This window comes from Eretmochelys imbricata, chromosome 4 (genome assembly GCF_965152235.1).
Source record: "Eretmochelys imbricata isolate rEreImb1 chromosome 4, rEreImb1.hap1, whole genome shotgun sequence".
Classification (NCBI taxonomy): Eukaryota; Metazoa; Chordata; order Testudines; family Cheloniidae; genus Eretmochelys; species Eretmochelys imbricata.
The window spans coordinates 120,550,988-120,574,397 of record NC_135575.1 but is presented as its reverse complement, the minus strand read 5'-3'; the positions used below and the strand labels follow the sequence as shown (position 1 = coordinate 120,574,397).

Genomic DNA, 23,410 nt, shown 5'->3' with positions numbered 1-23,410 from the left:
AAAGTTCTGCCACTAGTATAAAGTATCTTATCTCCAGCGGACAAGGGGTATGACAATTTACACCAGCTGATATTTGTATCGTTTCTGGTCATCGGAGGCAAGACTAGTGCAAGGGAACTTTTCACAGTTTCATATCTTATACAACAACAAACACCATATGGTTGTTTGTGCTAAGTATTCTGAAGGAAGAAAAAATGCTAGATTTTCATCCCAGATAGGCAAATGATACAGATGGAACAGTTAAATCAAATAACCACAATTCCAGCTACATTTTAAAGTACAATCACACATTTTATTTATGCCGGTGACAAGTACAATACTATTTGCAAAACAAATGATTGTAACTTAGTTTCATGCTAAACAAGCAGGATTAAAAAGCAGCTACTTTTTGTTATTAACAACCTGACAACTGGTACATTTTAGATGTTCAATTCTATGCAACTGCAGAGTATTAACATGGTGCCAGTTTAAAGTGAGGAGCTACTGCTGGATACAAGTTAATGAAAATTTGGAAATAGAGCAGCGGTAAGCAAAGTAATTTGAATAAGTACTGGAGAAAAATTATTTTCATATGGAAATAATGCTCCCAGTTGACAAAAAGGGTGAAAAATTGAGCTGTTCTTTGCAAATATAAAAAAAATGTAAAAGATTTAATAACTACAGATGTTTCCATTCAAGGCTCTATGTGAAGGTACTGTAACAAAAATAATAGTCTGTTATATATTAGTGATCATCTCACTGTCTCAATTTTTTTTGTCTTTGAAATTCAAATATGTAATAAAGCAACCATATCGTTCGACTGTTTCTGAAGTGTCAATGACTTCATATAGCCACTTAACATAGTACAGGGTTGCATAGTCTCACTTTATGCAAAACCCTTATTATAAGTACTTATTTAAAAAAAGAAAGGTGAGAAGATTCAGACATCAAGTTCAGTTGTGAGCAAAGGGAACCACACATCAAAATAGTCCTCAGGCCTTTAGCATATTGTAATTTCTATCACTAAGAAAGTATCCATAAGGCTAAATCCTGAAGGTAGAGCTCTTTTTGGAGTCAAGGGACATTTTGCTTGAGTTAAGGATTTCAGTATTTAACCCATAGAATTTAGAAATGGAGGAGACGACCTATTAGGTTAACTTATCTAAGCCATGGAAGGCAACACAGGATTGTTGCATACAGAACATTAAGGGGCAGATCTTGTCCTGCTGAAGTCAATGAGAGTTTTGCCATTGATTTCAATGAGGCCTGGATCTCACCCTAAGTATTTTGTTTAGTCTAGTGTCAGGTGACAAGCAACCAGGGTTCTATCAATTTGTCTTTCCTTAAAAGTTAATTTCAAAGTCTAACAGATCTCATTACCAAAAACTGTTACATGATATTCACTCTATTTTTTCCTTTCCTCAGTTTTATCAGTTCAGCTCTAGTTATAACCATTGAGACTACCCTAAAACAACTCTTTCCTTACTTGCTTTTTATACTTTACAAACACTTGTACATAGTTATAATATACCTCTATTGTCTTAAGAGTCATGCTATTCCTGTTTAGCGAATTCAATCCTTCTTCATACATCAATCACTACAGTCTCAAGAATTTTAGTTAAACTTCTCTGGACTTCCTTCTAGTTTATCAGCATCTTGACCTACCTCCATATAATAGGAGTGGTCTCATCATTGGTGCAGAGAGGGGGACTATTATCTCCTTGGTACATGATACCACTGCGTATATGCAACCCAACACACAGACTGGCTGTTTTGCTGTTATATTGCATTGCTGTGCATTATCACCTTTAGATCTTTTTCTAGCATTACTGCTTTCCAAGGATCTGTCCCCCATTAAGCATATGATGGTTGGGTAATTTTTTTCCAGGAAGATTAATTTTTCCAAGATGAACCTTGTTTCCTAACTTTCTATCCATACTTCTATGCTATTCAGTTCTGTGCACTTCTGTTCTCTCTAGGTCAATCTGCATTCTTTATTTGTCCTCAGCAAAGACATCTCAAATTCTAGCATGCCAGATTTAAAGGATATTGTGCTCTACCACTGATATAGCTAATGTACAGCTATGGACTTCATTATTACATGAATACATTTTAATAATTTTGTGTCTATATGGTGTCTATCCAGCAGTTTTCTAGCTGTTTCATAACACTCAGAAATAAACACGAAAATATTAAAATGTGCGCAAAAGCCTTTGGAAAAGAAAAAAAGTCAAGACCCTTTTTCTTGAAACGAGCAAAACACTAATATATTTGTGCAGGATATCAAGAGCCTCAGAAAAGCAGAGGCAAAAATAAAGGCAGAAACTTTATATGCCAACATGCCTTAAAGATGCGTGCCTACTAATGTGAGCTAGTACGTAGAATGTCAGTGTGATAGATGTGGATATGCAATAATGTTATGAACACTGGTCAGTAAGGGGAAGTTACTGTACACTGAGGTTTTAAAATTTTCCTGTACGAATGCACTGATTTAACTTAATAGGGGGGCTGCGGGAAGAACAAGCAAGACGGCAATATGCAATGGTCCCAGATAAGCAACTTTGCAGCAAATATCCGGGTCAATTATGAGACAAGGGCATACTTCAAGTCTCTAGGTTGAAGTGACACAGCTGATTTTGCCAGGCTAGGAATCAAATGGGCTACAAACAGCTAAAAAGCTATTTGATTCCTGTGAAGGGGTCATTGAGTTGCCAAGGCTCTCCAGGGAGTGTCAGTGAATTCTACAGGGAGACAAATTGACAGAGAGAGGCTCTACGGAAGAGTCCCCAGGTAGCATATGTTTAAACACCTGGTAAGCTAGATGTGTGTAGTGTGTCCTATTGTTTTTAAGATGGTCTTCTCTTAATTGCTTTTGTTCTAAATAAATGATGCTTTGCTTTAAGGTGGCTTTTGGGTCACTGCTTACCACTGTCACTGTCTCAGAGGGAACAGAATTGCAGGGTGTTGACATAAGTCAGACATGTGGAGGGAAACCATGGTTGTGCAATCCAGGACCCGCTCTGGGGAAAAACACATGATCCCACCCCAAGAGAGAGGGGATGGCTCGAGGACTGGGACTTAGGGAGGGGGTATGCAAGAAGAAACCAGGAGGGGTCAGAGATGCAGTTGCCTGGTAACCGTGACAGTCAAAAGCTCAGTAAGATATGGTGGAATCCAGTCCAGAGGGCTTTAAATTCTCGTTTCCTTGTGGTAACTATTCCAGCTTTAATTCAGAACACTTGAGCATGGGAAACAAAAGGACTATAATGAATCCAGCTAGAAACAGGGTGAGGTCAGAGAATGATGCTTGTCCAGCAATGGTAAGGAACCTGGACAACAAAATGGAGGAATCAGAACACGCGGTACAGGACGTGACACCAGATATTGAAAGAATAGAAACATGATGGAATAGCAATCGTGCCTGTTATTCAGGTATTGAAGGGTATGTGCTGCTCAGGAGAGAAAGAAGTAAAAGTGAGGGTGGTGGAGTAGCATTGTTTGTCAATAATGTGGTAGACTGTAAAGAAATAAGAAGTGATTGCGTGGGTAAAACAGAATTATTTTGGATCAAAATCACTTTGGTTAAGGATTGTAAAAGACGTTCTATAGCAGATTCTTAGGGCTTGATTTGCATATGGATAGAGATCTCTTTAATATTATTATTAGAGCTATAAATACTACTGGAAACTGTGTCATTACAGGAGACTTTAACTTCCCAGGTAAATGGGATGACCTGGGTAAATATAGGCCTGTCAGCCTGATATTGATCCTGGGCAAGATAAAGGAGCAGTTGATGCAGGACTCAGTTAAGAAAGAATGGTAATTAATGCAAATGAACCTGGGTTTTATGGAAAACAGATCTGGTCAAACTAGTTTGATAATCTTTTTGACGAGATTACACATTTGGTTGTTAAGGTAAGTGTTAAAGTAATGTACTTAGACTTCTGTAACGCGTTTGACTTGGCATCGCATGACATTTTGATGAAAATACAAGAATGATATAAAATTAACATGGCACAGATTAAATGTATAAAAACTGGATTATTATACAGGAGGAACTGAATGACCTGGAGGACTGGAGTTATAGAAGTAAGATGAAATTTTATAGTACAAAGGGCAAGGTCATGCACTTAGGAACTAATAAGAATTTCAGCTACGTGCTGGGGACTCATCAGTTAGAAACACAGGAGGAGAAAGTCCTGGGTATATTAGTTGAGCACAGGAATACTATGAGCCAGCAATGTGATGCCAGCATGAAAGAGGCAAACGTGATCCTAGGATATATCAGGCAAGGTATTTCCAGTAGAGATAGGAAAGTATTAATGTTATTGAGTACAACACTCATAAGATCTCATTTGGAACACTACGTATAATTTTGGTCACCCATGTTCAAGAAAGTGAATTCAAACTGGAACAGGTGCAGAGAAGGGCTACTAGGATGACCAGGTGAGTGAAAGAACATCTTATTATAGATTAAAAGCGCTTGGCTTGTTTAGCCTAGCAAGATGAAGGCTGAGAGGGGATATGATTGCTCTCTACAAATAAATCAGGTGCGTAAACACCAGTGGAGGGTATTTAAGCTCAAGAACAGTGTTGGCACAAGAACAAATAGTACATGAATTCAAGTAGGCTGGAAATTAAGACGTTTTCTAACCATCAGAGTAGTGAAGTTCAGGTATGGCCTTTCAACAGAAATAATGGGGGCAAACAACCTAACTAAAGATAAGATAGAACCTGACAAGTTTATGAATGGGATGTGGTTGCCTGTGACAGCAAGGGACTGGAGTCAGTGGATGTCTATACTGCAATTAAACAACCTTCCCCCTCATGGGATCCCAGAGCCCAAGCCCAAATATGCACACCACAATTAAACAGCCTTGTAGCCTAAGTCAGCCGATGAGGGCCAGCTGCGGGTGTTATATTGTAGTGTAGACATACTGTCAATAACCCAGAAGTTCCATGGTCATTTTCACAGAAACTACCTCAGAAGAAGATTTTAATGGTATCTGTTGAACAACAGTAAAACAAAAGATCAATCACAGAAAAAAATTTGACTTACTCGTGTCCACTATTTGCAGATGAAACTGGAACAGCATTGGAATCATATTTAAATTTTCAAACTCTTTTTCTAAAGTACCGCTATATGCCTTTATAGATGCAAAATCCATTTCCAACTTCAACTGCTGATTCTAAAATTGGACAAAAGGTGTTTTAGCTTAAGAACACATCACAGTCACCTAGCAGTACATGAAAAAAAATGACAAAATAATTTCATCTTTTATTCCCAGATTTGAACATTTGGCCCACATTTGCCAAATTGAACTAATCAGATAAATTCAGCATGGTAATGCAGAAGTTACTTGGCTTTTGGTTCTATTCACAAGTGTCATTCTGGTAATTTCATCATTTCTCATTTGTATACAGTGGAATCTGCCCAATGATAGGGGGAGGACAAATTATTTTTTCACTACAAAGGGGCTGAGATTTGCAAATACAAGTGCATGCATATGAACAAGAAAGCTCAGACAGCATACTAAGCCAGTTAATTAAAACTCAGGTACAAATTATCCGAAATTCAAGAAGTTGAGTAATAATGGACATAGTGGTAAAAATGAGAGACAACTGTGTAGGAAGTGATAGAAAAAGAGCAGCAAAGAAAGACCTGAGAATTAAAGTGGACCATGAAAGGAAAGGCCAAAAAGAGACCTGGTGTAAATGAGGAACTCCTTGCTTCAGTGGAGTTGACCTGCTGACAACAGGTCTGAATCTGGCTAAATTTAATGCTGGTCACAAACAATCAAATGCCATACTGGGCCTCAACACTCAAATCCATATGGACATACAAAGCCTTATTTTCAAGAATCCCACTCAAATCAACAGGACTCCATGGGGGGGTAAAAGTCCATATGCCTGTTTGCGGGATCAGGCCCTTGGACTGCATGAACAGGAGTATTACAGGCAAGACAAATATAGTGGTTTTTCTGCTGTACTTGGGCCGCACCAGTTCAGTTCTGGACATTACATACCTCAAAGAATTCAGAGATGAACAACAAGAGTGATATAAAACAACAAGGAGACAGAGCCTCAGCTGGTTTAAACTGCTGTTGCTTCACTGAATTGAATGGAACTGTGCCAATTTACACCAGATCTCAAACGTTTTCAGAGTACAAAAAAACTCACCATAAAATTCATATAAGCAGAGTAGGATTACAAAAGGAACAGAAACCTTCATGTCTGTGTGCATGCTTAGTGTTCAGACATTGGATTATTTACCTTCAGATCCTCCAGCTGCTTTTTTAAACTTTCCTGGTCTTCATATGCCTTTGTCAAACTTCTTTTCAGTTCACAAAGTTCAAACTCTTTAACTGTTAAAAAAATAATTTTTAATTTAGATTGTAATATTTTCTACACACCTTTGAACAAAAACCATAAAAGAAACAGAACTGAAATTATACTTAACCCTACCTACACCAAAGCTGCCCACTGAGAGTCAATTTCAAAGTTAGAGGTCGCTACATAACAAAGACATATGACAGCAAAGGCGAACTACTATACAGTCACAGCATGCCAGATGACTATCAATGTATTGAAATAAAGACAAAAAACAGTTACTCATCTTTTTGTAACTGTTGTTCTTCAAGCTGTGTTCTATTACACTGTAGTGTATGTGCGTTGCGTGCATCGGTGCATGAGAGTTTTGCCTAGCTCTATCTGTAGGGGCGGCCCCACCCACTCTGTTCCTTGTGCTCCAAAATGAGGGTATAAAGGGCAAAGTCGCTCCTCCCCTACTTCAGTTCCTTTGCACCAGAACCAATGGTAGACTCTGATGTGTCAGGGAAGGAGGGTGAGTTGTGTAATCGATGTATGCAACACATCTCAAAGAACAGTTACAAGAAGGCAACTGTTTGTTCTTCTTCAAGTGCCTGCACGTGTCTACAGTGTAGGTGACTGCCAAGCTGTTACAATGAGGCTCCGAGCTCCTAGGGTAACACGAGCTGTAGAACTGCCTCCCCTATATTTGTATCCTCCTACAGCAGACATTGCATTATGCCTGGTGAATGTCTGAATCTAAGACAGGTGTCCATAATTGGGACGTTAGCCACAAATGCTGCTGAGGTCAAACATGCTCTGGTCGAGTGCATCTTAAGTTTGTCAGGAGGCATTACTCCTTTGACAGCTTAACACTTTGTAGTGCAGTTGGTGATCCATTTTGAGAGCTTCTCAGTTGTAACAGGATGACCTCTCATAAGTTCTGCATAAGAAATGTGCAGCAGGGAAGACACCCAAAAGGGTTTTGTCCTATCCAGGAAAAAGAGCCAATGCTCTGCGGAAACTCTACTTGTGCTTATGCAGAGGATTAGGTAGAGGGGTGGAGATAGAAAGGAACTGGAGGGTATATCTCAATTCCACCATGCTTAGTACACTCTTATCTGAGATGACGGCCTGCCAGGAACGTAGGAAAAAGGACAACCTGCCCCAGAAAGATGGGGACAGATCAATGAGATCCAGGTCAAATAGCATGCTGTCCATGACATAAGAGTAAAAATGACTAATTTGGGGTCTGTGGCTGCAAAGCTGAAGAGTGCAAGGAAGTAGAAGGCATCGTTTTTCTTCTCTGTGACCTTGGTCAGCCAAACAAAAAAAAGGACAGTATTACTGTTTGGGCTGGAATTGAAGACGATATCTTGTCTCCTCTTTGTCATCACCATACAGAGGCCCAAGGATTTCAACACTGTTTGAGTCCACTAGTGTGTGCAAAGCCTTATCTGTTTTAGATGAGAACAGAGCACATCCCTTGAAAGGAAAGTTGTTAATTGTTTGTTGCTGGAATCCTGGAGGTCTGCAGCCAGGAGGATCTGTGCAGAGTCGCTACTGTCGCCATGACCCTAGCTGTGGAATCTGCTGCATTTAAAGAAGCCATATGACTGATCGAGAAATGAAACATCCCTCTGCAATGAGCAACTGGAGTCTTTTGGCAGTCTGCCAGCAACCTCCCAAACTGCCTCCCAGTTTGAAAAACTACACTGTGACGACACAGTGCCATGGTTGGTAATGTGAAATTATGAACTTGCTGTAGAATACATTTTTCTACCACACAAGTCAAGCTTTTCGGCATCTTTGTCCCTGAGGGTAGCCTCATCTCTGCCCTACTGGCTCCTCTCACTCACCACAGCCACAACAAGTGAATCTGGTGTGGGATGTAAACGGAACTGTTCAAACCGCTAGAACGGAACCTGATATTTATGTTCTGTTCTTTTGGCCACAACTGGAGTAGAGGCAAGGGTTTACCAGATGGTTTTGGCTAGCTGCATAATGGCCTCACTTATGGGCAGGGCAACCCTCCCTGGTGGCGTGGGATGGAGACTATCAAACAAATAGTTTGAATGTCCAGGGAGGCTGCCATCTTCTTGATGAGCTCCTGATGTACCTTAAAGTTACCCAGTACCTGGGAGGATCTTTCTGGTACGAGGACCTCATCAGGTGATGAGCAGGATGCCTGCATGACAGGCAAGGGTGAAAGCCCCCAAGGTTGCTCTTGTGGTCCAGGATGGGTTATACTCTTCTGGAATGGGCTGAAAGAAGTCTTGGGCTTGAGATCCAAAGGCTCACTGGTACCAACCGTGACTGGTCTCCCAGTACTGGCAGGAGATGACTCCCTCCTGGAAAGCCTACTTGTATCAGGAAGTGGTGAAGTATATCTGGAACCTGGAGGCATCCCCCTGGGCATCCAGTAGGGGTACTGAGGGCACTGGTATAGGACTGGGCCCTAGGCAGATGCCCCCCAAGCATCCCAATCCCTGGCTAAGGTCCTCTCAGAACCCTGTCTGAGTGCAGGAATGGGAACGTGAGGAAGCTCTAGACTCTCAGTACCAGGATACCTGAGAGCCTACTTTGGAGTCTGATGAGGAATCAGAGTATTCCAGGAACCAGGAGGGGTCCACGGTTACCAAGAACTGGATCCATGTCAAGGATGCAATACTGGAGGAAGAATGGATGGCTTCCTAGCCACCAATAAAGTGTGGCATGGAGGAGCTGGTACCAGCCCAGAAGATGTAAAGAGTTGGTACTAGGCCCAAAGGTGATGGAGCCTGACTAGAGTGTTCCAGTGCCAATGGGGAACTTCACCTAGCCCAGATGAGGGTCCTCAGCCTGAGGCAAGGGTGAACGCAGTACTGGCAGCCACAGCATAGCCTCTAGCCTACTTGGAACAGATGTAGGCTGCTGACCTGCAGGAATCAGGGATAACCACTCTGTTGCAGCCAATGAGGTAGCAGACTCAACAGTCACTGGGAGGACACTGAATTGACAGCTCAATTACAAGGTCCACTTGTATGAGCCCATGCTAGGAAGTAGCGAGGCAAAGGTACTAGACTGACCTTCTGTAGAGGAGTTCCACATTCTAGACTTTGAAGAACTGGATACTGATTTCTTCTGAGGCTGAGGCTGTACTGAGGTAATAATATTGTCCTAGTGATGGGGATCACCTCTGGCTCCAGTTTGATGGCATTTAATATAAAAAAAAAAGACTTCTCTCTACAATTTATTTTTCAGAATATACAACTTACATTTCAGAAGTCTGAAGATAAACTCCTGCAAAAAACAAAAATCAGATGAAGCAAAGTTCTTCTGGGAGGTCAGGCCCCCAAACTGAAACACATCTGTAGAGTCAATTTCTTCTTCTGACTCATCTTTTTCCTCCTTCTCTTTTTGCAGTTTCTGATGTTTAGAGAATTCAGCCATTTCTTTCTCAAACTCCCCTGGACAAAATAAATAAATAAAACAATTAAATGGGTTTCAAAAATTAACCACTTCTTCTAAAATCAAAGATGTTGCAACACATTCCACATTTTTGGAATAACAAAGATTTGCCTGAATATAGCTGAAGTTTTTATATGAAGTAAAACTTTTAGATGGTACAGTGGTGAGCACTAAACAGTCACCACATACCAATAGTTACCATGCGACAGCATTCGACATTTCCTTACACACAGAACAGGGAAAAATAGTCAGTTAACCTAACTACAATGTTCTGGTTAGCTGTTGATGTGTTCCTCTCACCCCCTTTATTGGTGATTATACTTTGGTTTTTTTTTTTGACAGAAATAACCTGATATTATATAACATTTATTAGAATAGCAAAACTGATGTGTAAAAGGGACCTTATGAATTCAAACTGAGCCAGTAATTTACATTTTGTTAAATCATGGAAAAAAGAGACGATTCCCACATAAAGCTTCTCAGAATAGCTGGCCTTTCAGACGTTATCATCAGACAACCCACTTAAACTATCTAATAGACTGGATTTCAGACCCCATACTCAAGAGCATGGCTGTGCATGCTGCAGCCAGGTCTCTCCATGATATCTCTGAAATCGGTGAGCTTTATAGGCACTGAAGTTCAAAACACACTTTCAGAGGTCATCTTCTAGTATAAACTCACAAGTATCAGTTAAATATATTTATCAATTGGCAGTAGAAAATTTTTGGTATAATAATTATAATTGGTCTGTCTTGGAAATATTGCTATACATGTACTTTAGTAGTAAAAAAGAGTAAAATATTGTTGATTTTGTACAAATATATGTATATGGACTTCTGTTTGAAGCTTAGCATTACATACCACTAATAAGTACATATGTCACGACTTATTTTTCCCTAGAGGGTTTTGTGCTTTGTTTTTTAAAAAATTACTGTAGAACCAATAGCATTATTATCAGAGTTAAGTTTATTTTGTTGTGATGCCATATGCATTTCCTTTTCTCAATAAGGATAATGCATTCATTATGTGGGCGCTTTAAGATTTACAATGGAAAGCAAACACTCAAATAAAAACAAATAGATTAATAAGGAAATGCTTGGGTTTTGAAAGTGATATGACAGACAAGTGTCCTGTTCACACTTAACACCCTTATCCTTTTAAAATCAAAGTGGAATTGCCTACTCATTATTTTTTAATCTTTTATTTTGTGTGCGTGTCACAAAAAGACAAATTGTTGTGGAAAGACTAGGTCACATCAAACGGAAGGAGTGAACAGTACTTGCCAAGCTATCAGTGGTAGGAAACCAAAATCCTAGTTCTCCGACTAGTACTGAAATTGTAAGAAAACTGTGTCAGAGAAAAAGAAACAGATTGCTTGGTACATTTGAAAAGATGGTAAAAATCCTGGATGAGCAAAGGATGCTCCACCACAAGCAAAAATCAGAGTCTCCTTGCTTTGGTCATCTATGACAAGGGCCATCACAGAATAGAGTTTTGTGCCTACTTTTAGAAATAGCAATTTCTTGAACATTTTATTATTCCTTTCCTTGAAAGCTGCCTGATGCATAAGCCGAAGTTCCTATGAATTAGAATTTTGTGTGGTCACTGGGCTGCTACAGGCAAAACAGATTATACAAAATATTAAAAACTCACAAAATTATTAAGAAAAATGAGTCACTAAGTTTTTAATTTCTAAATACACTTAATTATTACAAAATAATTAAAACAAATTCCAGTCAATGAAAAACGTGAAAGCATGATTTTTCTTTTTCGGTTACAAAGTATATATTTGAGAAAAATCAGTCTTATAATGGGACACCGATTATATTAGCTATGAAGAGGCTATATGCTCTAAGAGCCAGCTATTTAATGCACTAGATATGTGTACCATCTTATATTAGTACCAATACCAGTTGATAGTCTGTTTGAATTGCAAGCTAGCTTGATTAGCATACAATTTTAACACTACCTGTTAAATTCTGTAAGTGTTGCTTTCCCATAAGGTGTTCTTTCTTGTTATGAAAAGAACTGAAAAACTGGTTACATGTCCGACAATACAGGTCATCACTTTCATCTCTCTGTTTTGATGAAAGAGGCAGAATAGCGAGAATTAGAAGGATCTTTCAATATCTGCCAAATAATGAGTAATTAAGAAACATTACCTACTGCAATCAGAAAAACCAAACCAAAACAAAAAAACCCTGAAACCTCCTTTGCTCCTCATACAAACCAGATCCCACCAAGGCATGGGTCACAAAGAGATTTTACAAGACAATGAGGATTATGTAGGGTTTTTCTTTTGGTTTCGGGGCAAATCCTGACTCCATGGGCACAGAGGACGCAAGGGACAGTGATACTAGTTTAACTGGACTTCATCATGGGAGCTCCTTTGCCCTGTCACTCCAGGGATATTCAAGGCTGCAGTGGGTGAAAGTGGAGGCTGGAGAATCCACTGTTATTCGAGTCTTCTAGTCCCCCTCCTATGGGCTTCCACCCCCAAAGCAGTTCTGTTGCCTGGGGTTCAAGATTCCTTCCACTTTTTCTCATGGAGATCATCAGTACTGATATAAGTTACTTGGTCTATGCAGAGGATTTGGGCCTAAGTGGTTTTATTGCTTCCTTTAAGGAAGTGCTGAAATGTGCAATAATGTCAAAGGAGAGCACTATTATTGTCTTCTTGTTTACTGATCAAGGCGCTAAGCTGATAACAAATAAGTGTGCTGTAATGAGGGTTAGAAGTCACTAAAACAGGTGGATCGCCATAAAACACATAAACCAGGTGTAAAGTGCCACCCTGGGAAAAAGATACTTACAGTTATTCAAATGGATGGTGCAGAATTAGCGCCGAGGCACGTACACAGTGAATGAAATAAGAAAAAGTAGGCTGCCAGAATAGAGAAATGCAGCCAAGAGAGGTTCCTTTAAGTGTGACAGAACGACATGCACAATAGAACAACTGACTAAGATAGTCCATGTAAAGAGTCACTTTGATCCTGTGGAGAGAGACTGGCACTATGAGTATGTAGAAATGGTTTCTACTCCTAGTTCTTCAGCTAACTTGATGGCCTACGTCAGGTCACACACTTAAACATCCTCTGGCCCTGTTTCTTTATTGGCAAATATGCAGAGTAAAACGACTTACAAGCCATTATTAGCAGTACGTTTGAAAAACAATTGAGTATATTCAATAGAGCAATTACTTTCCATAAATTTTTGTCACAACTTTTATGTCCATGTTCGAGTGAATGCAGATTTCATGTTGCCACAATTCCAAGTAAAATAATTTGGTTTTGCTTTTTTAAAATCAGACAAGGAAGTTATGTGCAATGCTGATTCATGCACTGAGCATCGTCCATTGTGTGCACTGAATGAGGAAGAATCCTAAGGGAAAAGTAATACGTGATCATTCAATTACAGATTTATTATAATTAGTGCTTCTGTTTTTCAGGGTTTAATAATTTCATTTTGGAGAGTTTATTTTTAGCAATTTTTGAGAGTTTTATTCAGATGTCCAAAAATTGGGGTTTTTCGGGGCTCTCTCTTTGTATATACTGTATTGAATAATGTAAATTTTATACGTTACTTACGACAGCAGAATATACTAGTATGAGTAATCTCTTTGTAAGTGTTCCATAGTTCCCTTTAATGTAGTACTATTTCTAATAGCACTACATTAAGTGCACTAAGGAACATTTAGACTAGTCTAGACTGCACATCACTTGCGGCAACATGTTGTGAACGCGTTGCTACCCCCTGCATTGAAACGCGGGCTGCGTCCACACCGTGGCATGTAGCTACACATCAGTGAAAGGCTCGGGGGGGGAGACGGGGGAGGGGAGGGGGAAAAGGTTCCAGCAGTGGGGGACACACTGCTAAAATAGGCAATGCTTGGGTAAGGAGAGTGCCGTGTAGGGAACATAGAGACAGGGTTCAGGCATGCCTTTCCTTGCTTATGTAGTGCCTCACCATCTATGCAGCTATTTATACCTGTGCCAGGGGAGCATGTCGTGGATTTACTCTACGCTCTGCCAAAAGAAGTGTGCAGTGTAGACATACCTTCAGTGTGCACCAACAGGGTCTACACATGACAAATAATGCACAACACATTAGTGCACTTTATCCCTGTCATAAACAATTACTGGTCCACATAGACAAGCCCTTACGGTAGAACCTCAGAGTTGCAAACACCTCGGGAAGGGAGGTTGTTCGTAACTCTGAAATGTTTGCAACTCTGAACAAAACATTATGATGGTTCTTTCAAAAATTTACAACTGCACATGGACTTAATACAGCTTTGAAACTTTATAATGCAGAAGAAAAATGCTGCTTTTCCCCTTTATTTTTTTAGTAGTTTAGGTTTAACACATGACTGTATTTGCCTTTTTTTTTTGGGTCTGCCTGATTGTGTACGTCCGGTTCCCGATGAGGTGCGTGGCTGACCGGTCAGTTTGTAACTGGGGCGTTAGTAACTCTGAGGTACTACCGTAGATAAAAATAGCCATTTCTGCTGTTCATTGGATAAACACCAATTTCTTTTTATTTTTTATACTGGCAGTGTTAAAATCAAAATCCAGAAGCCCTCATAATCATGCATGCACACAAGGAGGTAGAACTAGAGTTGCAAAGACAATCTTAATTCTGGCCTTTCCTAATTTTTGACTTTGTGATTTGTTAGCATTTTTTTAGAATAGTTTTTGTGTGAGTACAACACTGTATGTCGTTATTAAAATAAGCTAGCTGACATTAACTAGTTAAAACTTATCAGCTTTCTCCCTCCCACTCTCACCTCAAATACAGTTTCCATGTACTTACATCTATTGTTGACAAAGCAAGAGCTTCATTCTCGGATCTACTTCCTAAAGATACTGTTCCTGATGGAAAAACCAAGTTCTATTATTTTAACTGTAATACAGAGAACAAGTCAAGCAACTTTGGAAAAAAAAATTCAACTAATAACTGGTCTAGTGGTGCCCAGGTTTTGCCACAATATATTAGTGGGAATCTTAAGGGGACCATCCTTTTATAATGTGATAAAAAATTCTTAATGTTTTTTTTCAAAGGAAAAATACTTGTTTCCTTCAATGGGATTAGATTTTTAAGCACATTAAAATTAAAAAGCACACCAAACTAGCATAAGATCTACATAAAGGTGTATTTTTTTAAAGACACTTCTCTGAATCTTCATAAATAGCTACTTGCCCTCTCTATCATTTTCTTCCTCCAGAGGATTTGAAAGGAAGTGTCCAAGATTCTCTCTCACAACTCCCTAACAAAATATTAAACATAGCATGACATTCCTTTAACAAAGGTTTTTTTAAAAAATTGCTCAAGTCGCATCACTGCCAATATAGTGTACCGAACTGCTCCCAGTGGAAAGAAGCTTGCTGTGTTAACTGCAAAGATAACTACCAAAATTACTGTACAATGCAATATAAGCAATAATGCAAATGAAGTGCCAGTCTTTTTCAGGAGCTTTTTGCACAGGCAATAGAAACTTAAAGTAATTCTATTTAGCAATCGGTATTTACTGATATAATACACCAAAATTCTAATCTGAATTACAGAATACAGGGTCAAGGAGTTGTAAACTTGAATTACAGGATCTGCTGTAAGCACTGCAATGCATAATTGAAAAAGAATAGGCACAAGCTGGGGAAATTTACGGTGTAAAGATAGACAATTGCTGACAACTCAGCCCCTTTCCCCTCTCTTGTAAGAAGAGGTGCACTGTTTTAGCAATCTAGTATTTATTTCCTTTCTTCACTTTATTCCAGGGAGTGTCAGTTTGCATCCGATAAAGTGAGCTGTAGCTCACAAAAGCTTATGCTCAAATAAATTGGTTAGTCTCTAAGGTGCCACAAGTACTCCTGTTCTTTTTGCGGATACAGACTAACACAGCTGCTACTCTGAAACTTGTCAGTTTCTAAAAGTACATTCAGCCTTAAAGCCTTAAAGGAGGTAGACAGTAAGTCTAAAGTAGATGATGATAAATAATAATAATAATTAAAAGGCAAATCAGATAAAATGTAGACACTAAAGCACCTCTTTATTAATCTACAATATCACACATACTTGCGTAAACAATCATTGCCAAAAATTTCTTCAACTGAGACGTTCAACACATCCACAATATATCTCTGCTTTCCTTGAATTTTAAGGCTTAATAATTATGATACTATAATTAATAGCCTGATGAAATTAAAAAAATGTAGTAACAGTGAGATGTTTTCAAAACCTGGGTCTCCCAGAACTCTCTTCCTAGCAATTTTAGTTAGGGTATGAATGGGATATTCCTTCATTTCTTTAAAATAATTAACATTTATAATTCTCTAACTTACCACACAGGGTCTTCACTTTGTGAACTGCTCTTCTCTCTAAGAAAGCTTGATAGGCTTCAGAGTCTTGATAGGCTTTCAATTCTTTCATATATCTTTGCTTATCCTTTTCTGCTTCTTTAATATATTTCTGCAAAAGAGATACAATACTTGCTATAATATGCCTCTTCTAGTTTGCTGCCTCTTTTAATGCTATAAGATGATAATGAAAAGGCTTACTTGCTTTCCTGCTTGAGAAAGTTGAGACCACTGAGCAGCCAGCATCTTGGTTATTTCAGTAAAAGGCAAATCTGGATGTTTGGCCTTCGTTTTAATTCTCCGCTCATTCAAGAATATTACATACCTAATACCAACAGTGGGCAATATATCAGCAATTAACAATACATAAACTAGTAAGATTCATTTGTGCTTACATATATATTTCAATATATATGTGAAATACTGCCTGGTAGTTAATCCTTTATAAAGTTATGGAACTGGTAGTTATACAACTCCCACATGGCTAAGTGAACCTTCCCTCAAATCATTATAAAGAAAAATTCCCATATGGGTACACAAATCTGCACTAACCTATAGACTGCAAGGACACATGACTGCTCAACCTACAATACATTCCCTTTAGCCGTATCAGTTTATCCCTGCACTTTTGTATTGGTGGGATTAATAAAAGGTGTCCATCAAAATGCAGTTTGAGGATTTCTAACATTTCCAAGCTATAAATATTTAATTGCCCTCAGAGACCACTCCCAAAGCCTTTAGCATTCTCTAAATCTCTACAGTTCAGAGCCCCAAGTTGCTTTAATATACTGCATACAAGAGCGCATATTAAGAGAACAGTAAATTATCTGAACAAAAAATGCTATTATATAACACACTTACCCTGTTGTAGGGGCTTGAGGAGCTGAAAATTCCTTTGGAGGTTTCCTTTTCTTCCCTTTAGGCCAGCCACCTTTTCTTTTCTGGGGAGGGAGGGGAGGTAAAATACTTGGGACTACACTACCTTTCATTTGCAAGTCTCAAAGCAAAGTCTCACTTTGTGAACACATAGGACTACCATTTAGTGAACTATTATAATAATATATGCAGAGCAGTTACATGGGAACTTTCACTATACCGTCTTCACATTACTACTATTTACAATTGTATGAAGAACAATTAAGGTTAATTAGAATGTTACATATGCCCCTATATGAGGTCTCATATGCTTAATGTACAGCTTGATCTCCTTCCATTAGTAGTCACTTAACAACATATTTTAGTGGGTTGTTACTAAATTATACAAAGTTTGTCCAGTCCTGTACTGTTACTCTGAACATGTACCTTTGGCTCACTGGAAGCTTGATCCTTTATGTCCAGATGTCCTGCTAACACAATGTGTTGCAGTGTGTGAGATGGCAGATTACGAGGATACACATGAAGTATGTGACTTCCTGAAGGTATTCCTCTGACTCCACCTGGAGAAAAAAAGGGCTGTGGTATCATTAAAGTAAAAAAACCAGCCTTCAGATATCCATATTTGGAAAGAAATTTCTACTGACTCATACTTTAACTAGGCCATCCACAGCTCAGTCATGGGTTTGAAAAAAATTGTGGGTTGTTTTTATTTTTAAGGGTGCCTCTGGTAAGCATGGACTAAAAAAAAAATGCCTTATCTAACCTTTCTGTTTGATCTTCTATAATGGTCTATTAAATCCTATTCTCATAGGATTTAGGTATAATTATGCTGCAATCACTGTAAAGTGGACAGAACAATGCTGGCAGTCACATGGTATTTCACCAGGACATAACCTTTGATGTAAGATGAATTTCACTGTTAATCATGTTTATGCTGTTATAATCTATTATTAAATGTTTCCACTATAAATGGAAATAATAAATGTGAACATGACACTGAACAGTGATTAATATGATGCTTTTTCCAAATATTAGGGCTGTCAAGCAATTAAAAAATAACTGCAATTAATCGCATTGTTAAACAATAATAAAATATCATTTTTTAAAATATTTTTGGATGTTTTCTACATTTTCAAATATATTGATTTCAATTACAACACAGAATAAAGTGTACAAAGTGCTTACTTTATATTATTTTTATTACAAATATTTGCACTGTAAAAAAAGAAATAGGTTAACTGAAAAATACTAATACAAGTACTGTAGTGCAATCTCTTTATCATGAAAGTTGAACTTACAAATGTAGAATTAAGTACAAAAAATAACTGAATTCAAAAATAAAACAATGTAAAACTTTAGAGCTTACAAGTCCAATCAGTCTTACTTCTTGTTTAGCCAATCGCTCAGAAAAACAAGTTTGTTTACATTTGCAGAAGATAATGCTGCCTGCTTCTTGTTTACAATGTCACCTGAAATTGAGAACAGGCTTTTGCGTGGAACTATTGTAGCTGGCGTCGCAAGATATTTACATGCCAGATGCACTAAAGATTCATATGTCCCTTCACACTTCAGCCACCATTCTAGAGGACATGTGTCCATGCTAATGACGGGTTCTGCTCGACAGTGATCCAAAGGAGTGCGGACCGACATGTTCATTTTCGTCCTCTGAGTCAGATGCCACCAGCAGAAGGCTGATTTTCTTTTTTGGTGGTTTGGATTCAGTAGTTTCTGCATCAGAGTGTTGCTCTTTTAAGACTTCTGAAAACATGCTCCACACCTCGTCCCTCTCAGATTTTGGAAGGCACTTCAGATTCTTCTATCTTGGGTCAAGTGCTGTAACTATCTTTAGAAATCTCATATTGGTATCTTCTTTGCATTTTGTCATATTTGCAGGGAAAGTGTTCTTAAAATGAACAACATGTGCTGGTTCATCATCCGAGACTACTATAACATGAAATATATGGCAGAATGTGGGTAAAACAGAGCAGGAGACATACAATTCTCCTCAAGGAGTTCAATCACAAACTTAATTAACGCATTTTTTTTTAAACGAGCATCATCAGCATGGAAGCATGTCCTCTGGAATGATGGCTGAAGCATGAAGAGGCATCTGGCATGTAAATATCTTGCGACGCCAGCTACAACAGTGCCATGTGAACGCCTGTTCTCACTTTCAGGTGACGTAATTAAGAAGTGGGCAGCATTATCTTCCGTAAATGTAAATAAACTTGTTTCTCTTAGCGATCGGTTGAACAAGAATTAGGACCGAATGGACTTGTAGGCTCTAAAGTTTTACATTGTTTTGTGTTTGAGTGCAGTTATGTAACAAAAAAACTACATTTGTAAGTTGCGCTTTCAGGATAAAGAGATTGCACCACAGTACTTGTATGAGATTAACTGAAAAATACTATTTATTTTGTTTATTATTTTTACAATGCAAATAGTTGTAATAAAAATAATATAAAGTGAGCACTGTAAACTTTGTATTCTGTGTTGTAACTGAAATTGATATATTTGGAAATGTAGAAAAACATCCAAAACATTTAATAAATTTCAATTGGTATTCTATTGTTTAACAGTGTGATTAATCGTGATTAATTTTTTACATCACAATTAAAATTTTTTTTGAGTTAATCGCGTGAGTTAACTGCAATTAATTGACAGCCCTACCAAATATACAAGTATCAACATTCTTTACCTCCAGATAACTTTCCTACTGCTAGGGAAACACTGAAGTTTATTTGATTTGGGAATCTTAGAAGAAATCCCTTTGTTTAATTCTTGGTCTCATAACCAAGTACCAGTGGTGAATACTGTACATGTTGAGAAGATATGATACACTGTCACTGACAAAGGGTACTATAGGGTACTTGTCTGATCTCTGTCCAATTCCATTGCTCCCCTTGCCAGTATCTTCCCACCTGGAGTGGAGATGACACAACCCAAGGGCTTCTTCTGGGGAAAGAGAAGTTCTCTTGCTGGAGAGTGGAAGCCATAATAGCAAGTGGGTTGAATGTTGGAGAGGAGACCTCGGTAGTCTATTATTCACCTCTCAGCTCCCTTTAATCCCCCAAAAGAACTGCTCCTGGTGAGGGACAGTGGGCCTGATTTCAACATGGACTAAGTTTCCAATGGTAGATCCAGTAATTAGGGAATAGGTAAGGGCAGCTTTTTCGGGGAAGGGGGGCTCTCTCCTATTTTTATGGGCAGCTTGATTCTTCCCCCCACCCCTTGCAGCTCCAAATAGGACTGATTTTACCAGACTCCCCCCACTACTCATAAGATGAGGTGAGTCCTACAGGAAGCAACCCCTGAACCTTCCCCAAAATGAAACACACCTTGTTGCCAGGGCAACAGCAGGTTTAAAAAAAATCCTTTTAGTAAAATAGCTCCTTTTATTGTGCATATTGGCTTAAATCTTCAGGCAACAGACCACAAAACTGAACTATTTCTATTCTTGGGCACTATTTTACTGACATGGCCTTTGAAGATGATCCATGTTTGTATTATACACTGTATGTAAACGCACCTATCTAGCAATGTTATACTGTATTTCTAGAACGTCATGTTAGATGTAACTAACTAAAAATCTTGTGTTTATCACATACTTTCAGAATATGCATTCCTTCTTTTTTACTATGATCTATGCAACGTGGGCATTACAACACATAATCAAGACTCCAAAACATCTTATTTTAGACAACGACTCTGAGCAGCTCAGCTATTCAATTTATTGATTCAGACAAGGTCTCTTTTCAGTCTCCACTGGGCATCAGATGCAGTTTTAAAAGCCACAAAGTTTATAAAATGCATCACTGAAAGGCTGTCCAACAACAGTAAACCTAACCCACACTGCAGTGTTCGCACTAGAGATAAAATACTGTAATGGTGAAAATGAGTTTCCTTATACAAAGTCAGAAGCAATAGACAAAGAAACTAAATTGTAGTTTTATTGTCAATTGCATTACAAGCATTTAAGACAGACAAGTAGTGTAAACAATGTATCAAAAGTCACACAGTACCTTCTGTTTGTTGTTCCAACTCCATAGCTAGTTCTATCTATCCTATATATGACAACGCATCTCTATTGGCATTTGCAGCAATACACAGAATTCTGTGGGGAAAAGATATTTCTTATGCATTAGAGCTTTAATACACAATAACTGTTACTGTACAAAAGCTGCATGATAGTGTGAAATTTTATAAAAATGCTCGCACTCCCCTTGAAGTCAATAGAAACAAAACTAGGAAAGCAGAGGGCTTTTAAAAATCCCACTCGTCAATTATTAGCCTGCTTGGACACTAAGAACTCGCCTACACTATAAATCTTTTTTGTACTGGTGTATTTGGATGTAGCTGCATAGGTGAAAACCTCTAGTGTAGACGAGCTCTGACCACAGAAATCTATATCAATATTGCGTATATACAGAGATAAATACAGAGACAAGGATCACAAGCCAAATTCTCCTCTCATTTAATCCTGTGCAACTCCCACTGGCTTCAACAGAGTTTTTGTGGGTGCAACAGAAGAGAATTTGACCCAAAACCTTCATTCCAAGCCTGATCTTGCCAGGTGCTAAACCCACACATCTCCCACTGATGTCAGTACTTCATAGATCAAGACCTCCGTGATGTTTTTTTGAAATGCAATCTTTAGCAACTACTGAACACTAGTAGCAAAAAAATAAAGAAAGTGCTTGATGTGACAAGAAAGAAGACCTGATGGTAAAAATTTAGCACACATGCTGTTGATTTCAGCCATCAGAACAAGTACATCTGACTGCTTCAACATCTTCAGCAGCAGTACCTAAGACTGCCATTAAACATTGAGATTAGTTAGATTTTTTTCAGGACATTCATTTTGTCTTTTTTTCTTGGCATCCAGAATTTTTATTTCATTTTTAAAAGGAGGGCGATTTTCCAAATTGCCCATATAAAGAAGAGCTCTATACCAGAGAGACCCCAGTCTTAGGGCAAATATAGAGTTCCATCCAACATAACAGTCCTTGAAAAAGAGGGAATGGGGGGAAAACTGGTGTTTAATTTCTTCTGTTTTAGAGACCCAGTTCAGCAGCCTTTCTCTAGCAGAACTCCAAACAGCTGAATGGTGCATTATGTATTAAAACAAGCTCGAGTGAGCCACAGATACAAGTCCTTGGGGATTTTCTTCTTAAGCAGCATAGTAGCCTCTATTTTTACCTCTGTAATCCTTGATCTCTTTTTATTACAGCTAATCATCTAAACATACAGATCTATGTTCAAGAGAGCCATGTATGTGGCATTAGAAATCAATCGTCATAGGATGCTTAAAAGCTGTACCTTTGACGCAGATATTGCTTCTCCTCAACCATGGATTAATATAACTCTTCACTGGTTTCCCCTTCAGTTTACTGTGTATCATTTCCAAATGCTTTATTCCACTATTCGACAGCATGGCCACGGATTTTTTAAATATGTTAACGTCACTATCGATTTTATGTGATTGAGCAATGTACAAAGACGTGGCTTGTCAGACTTTGCTTAACTCATCTGTTCTACGTACATAATACATGAGAATGTTTAGCAAATTTTAGACTATTTGCAAAGCACTCTTCAGTTAAAAAATGTTATTCGCCAGATATTGCTATCAGAAGTTCACATATCACAAATAACCTGGTTGCTTCAGAACAACTGCCTCTAGGCACTGACCACAAACAAAAACAATGTGTACGCTAAATCGAGTGGAAGTCGGGGTAGCAAAGATTGGTGGCAACACAACTAAGCAGGAGCTGAGGAAGGACCCAAATGTGAACGTGGAGAGCCTAGCCAAATCTTTGATCAGTGCCTGATGCAGTGCCCCCCATCAACATCCTGTACTCCTGAAGAACTATACAAGCTAAGTGATAACACCAAGTCGTGGCCATGTTTTTGGAGCAACAAGGTATGATGATGATGGGAAAATTAATTATTCCCCTATATTTAAACACAGGGAAGGTAGAATTGTATAGCTCTGTTAATACTGACTTCAACCTACAATGATTAAAGCTACATTTGGGAAACATTTTAGTTCTTAACTGTATTTAGATTGCTTGGTACTCTTGGTATTTAGTACTCTGTAAATGTTCTTTATTTGGAATGAATACTCAGTAATGTGCTATTTTTCATATAACACACATACACAGACCTATGACACATTAAGTCAGTGGACTGAGTGAAAAGGAAGTGCATCTTTACAGCTGTACATCCAAGATAGAGAGTATAATTTCACCCATAAAATAGTATTTTTACTATTAAAACAAAGATTTGGTTCCAACAAATTATGCATTCACTCCACCCACACAGAGCACAAGCATTTAGGCTTTAGGAAAGTGAAATGCAAGGTAGAAACACAGCCTCCAACCCAAGAGTGCAGAGCTCTCACAGTTATCACTCCATTCTGTGAGCTGCTGCCCCTCTGCACCAGT

The 23,410-nt window shown here is 38.5% G+C and overlaps 1 protein-coding gene across 1 annotated transcript in view; it reads right to left on the bottom strand.

Moving 5' to 3' along the window:
• The window catches only part of LOC144264418 (uncharacterized), a 37,486-nt gene that overhangs the window by 5,600 nt on the left and 8,476 nt on the right, over positions 1 to 23,410 (bottom strand). The window contains exons 3-11 of the mRNA XM_077816176.1: positions 17,394 to 17,527; positions 16,953 to 17,032; positions 16,293 to 16,416; positions 16,077 to 16,203; positions 14,551 to 14,609; positions 11,708 to 11,816; positions 9,546 to 9,737; positions 6,253 to 6,344; positions 5,039 to 5,168 (exon numbers count right to left, since the gene is read on the bottom strand). Of these exons, the coding sequence (XP_077672302.1) occupies positions 5,039 to 5,168; positions 6,253 to 6,344; positions 9,546 to 9,737; positions 11,708 to 11,816; positions 14,551 to 14,609; positions 16,077 to 16,203; positions 16,293 to 16,416; positions 16,953 to 17,032; positions 17,394 to 17,527 (1,047 nt within the window). The remainder of the gene's footprint in view (positions 1 to 5,038; positions 5,169 to 6,252; positions 6,345 to 9,545; positions 9,738 to 11,707; positions 11,817 to 14,550; positions 14,610 to 16,076; positions 16,204 to 16,292; positions 16,417 to 16,952; positions 17,033 to 17,393; positions 17,528 to 23,410) is intronic.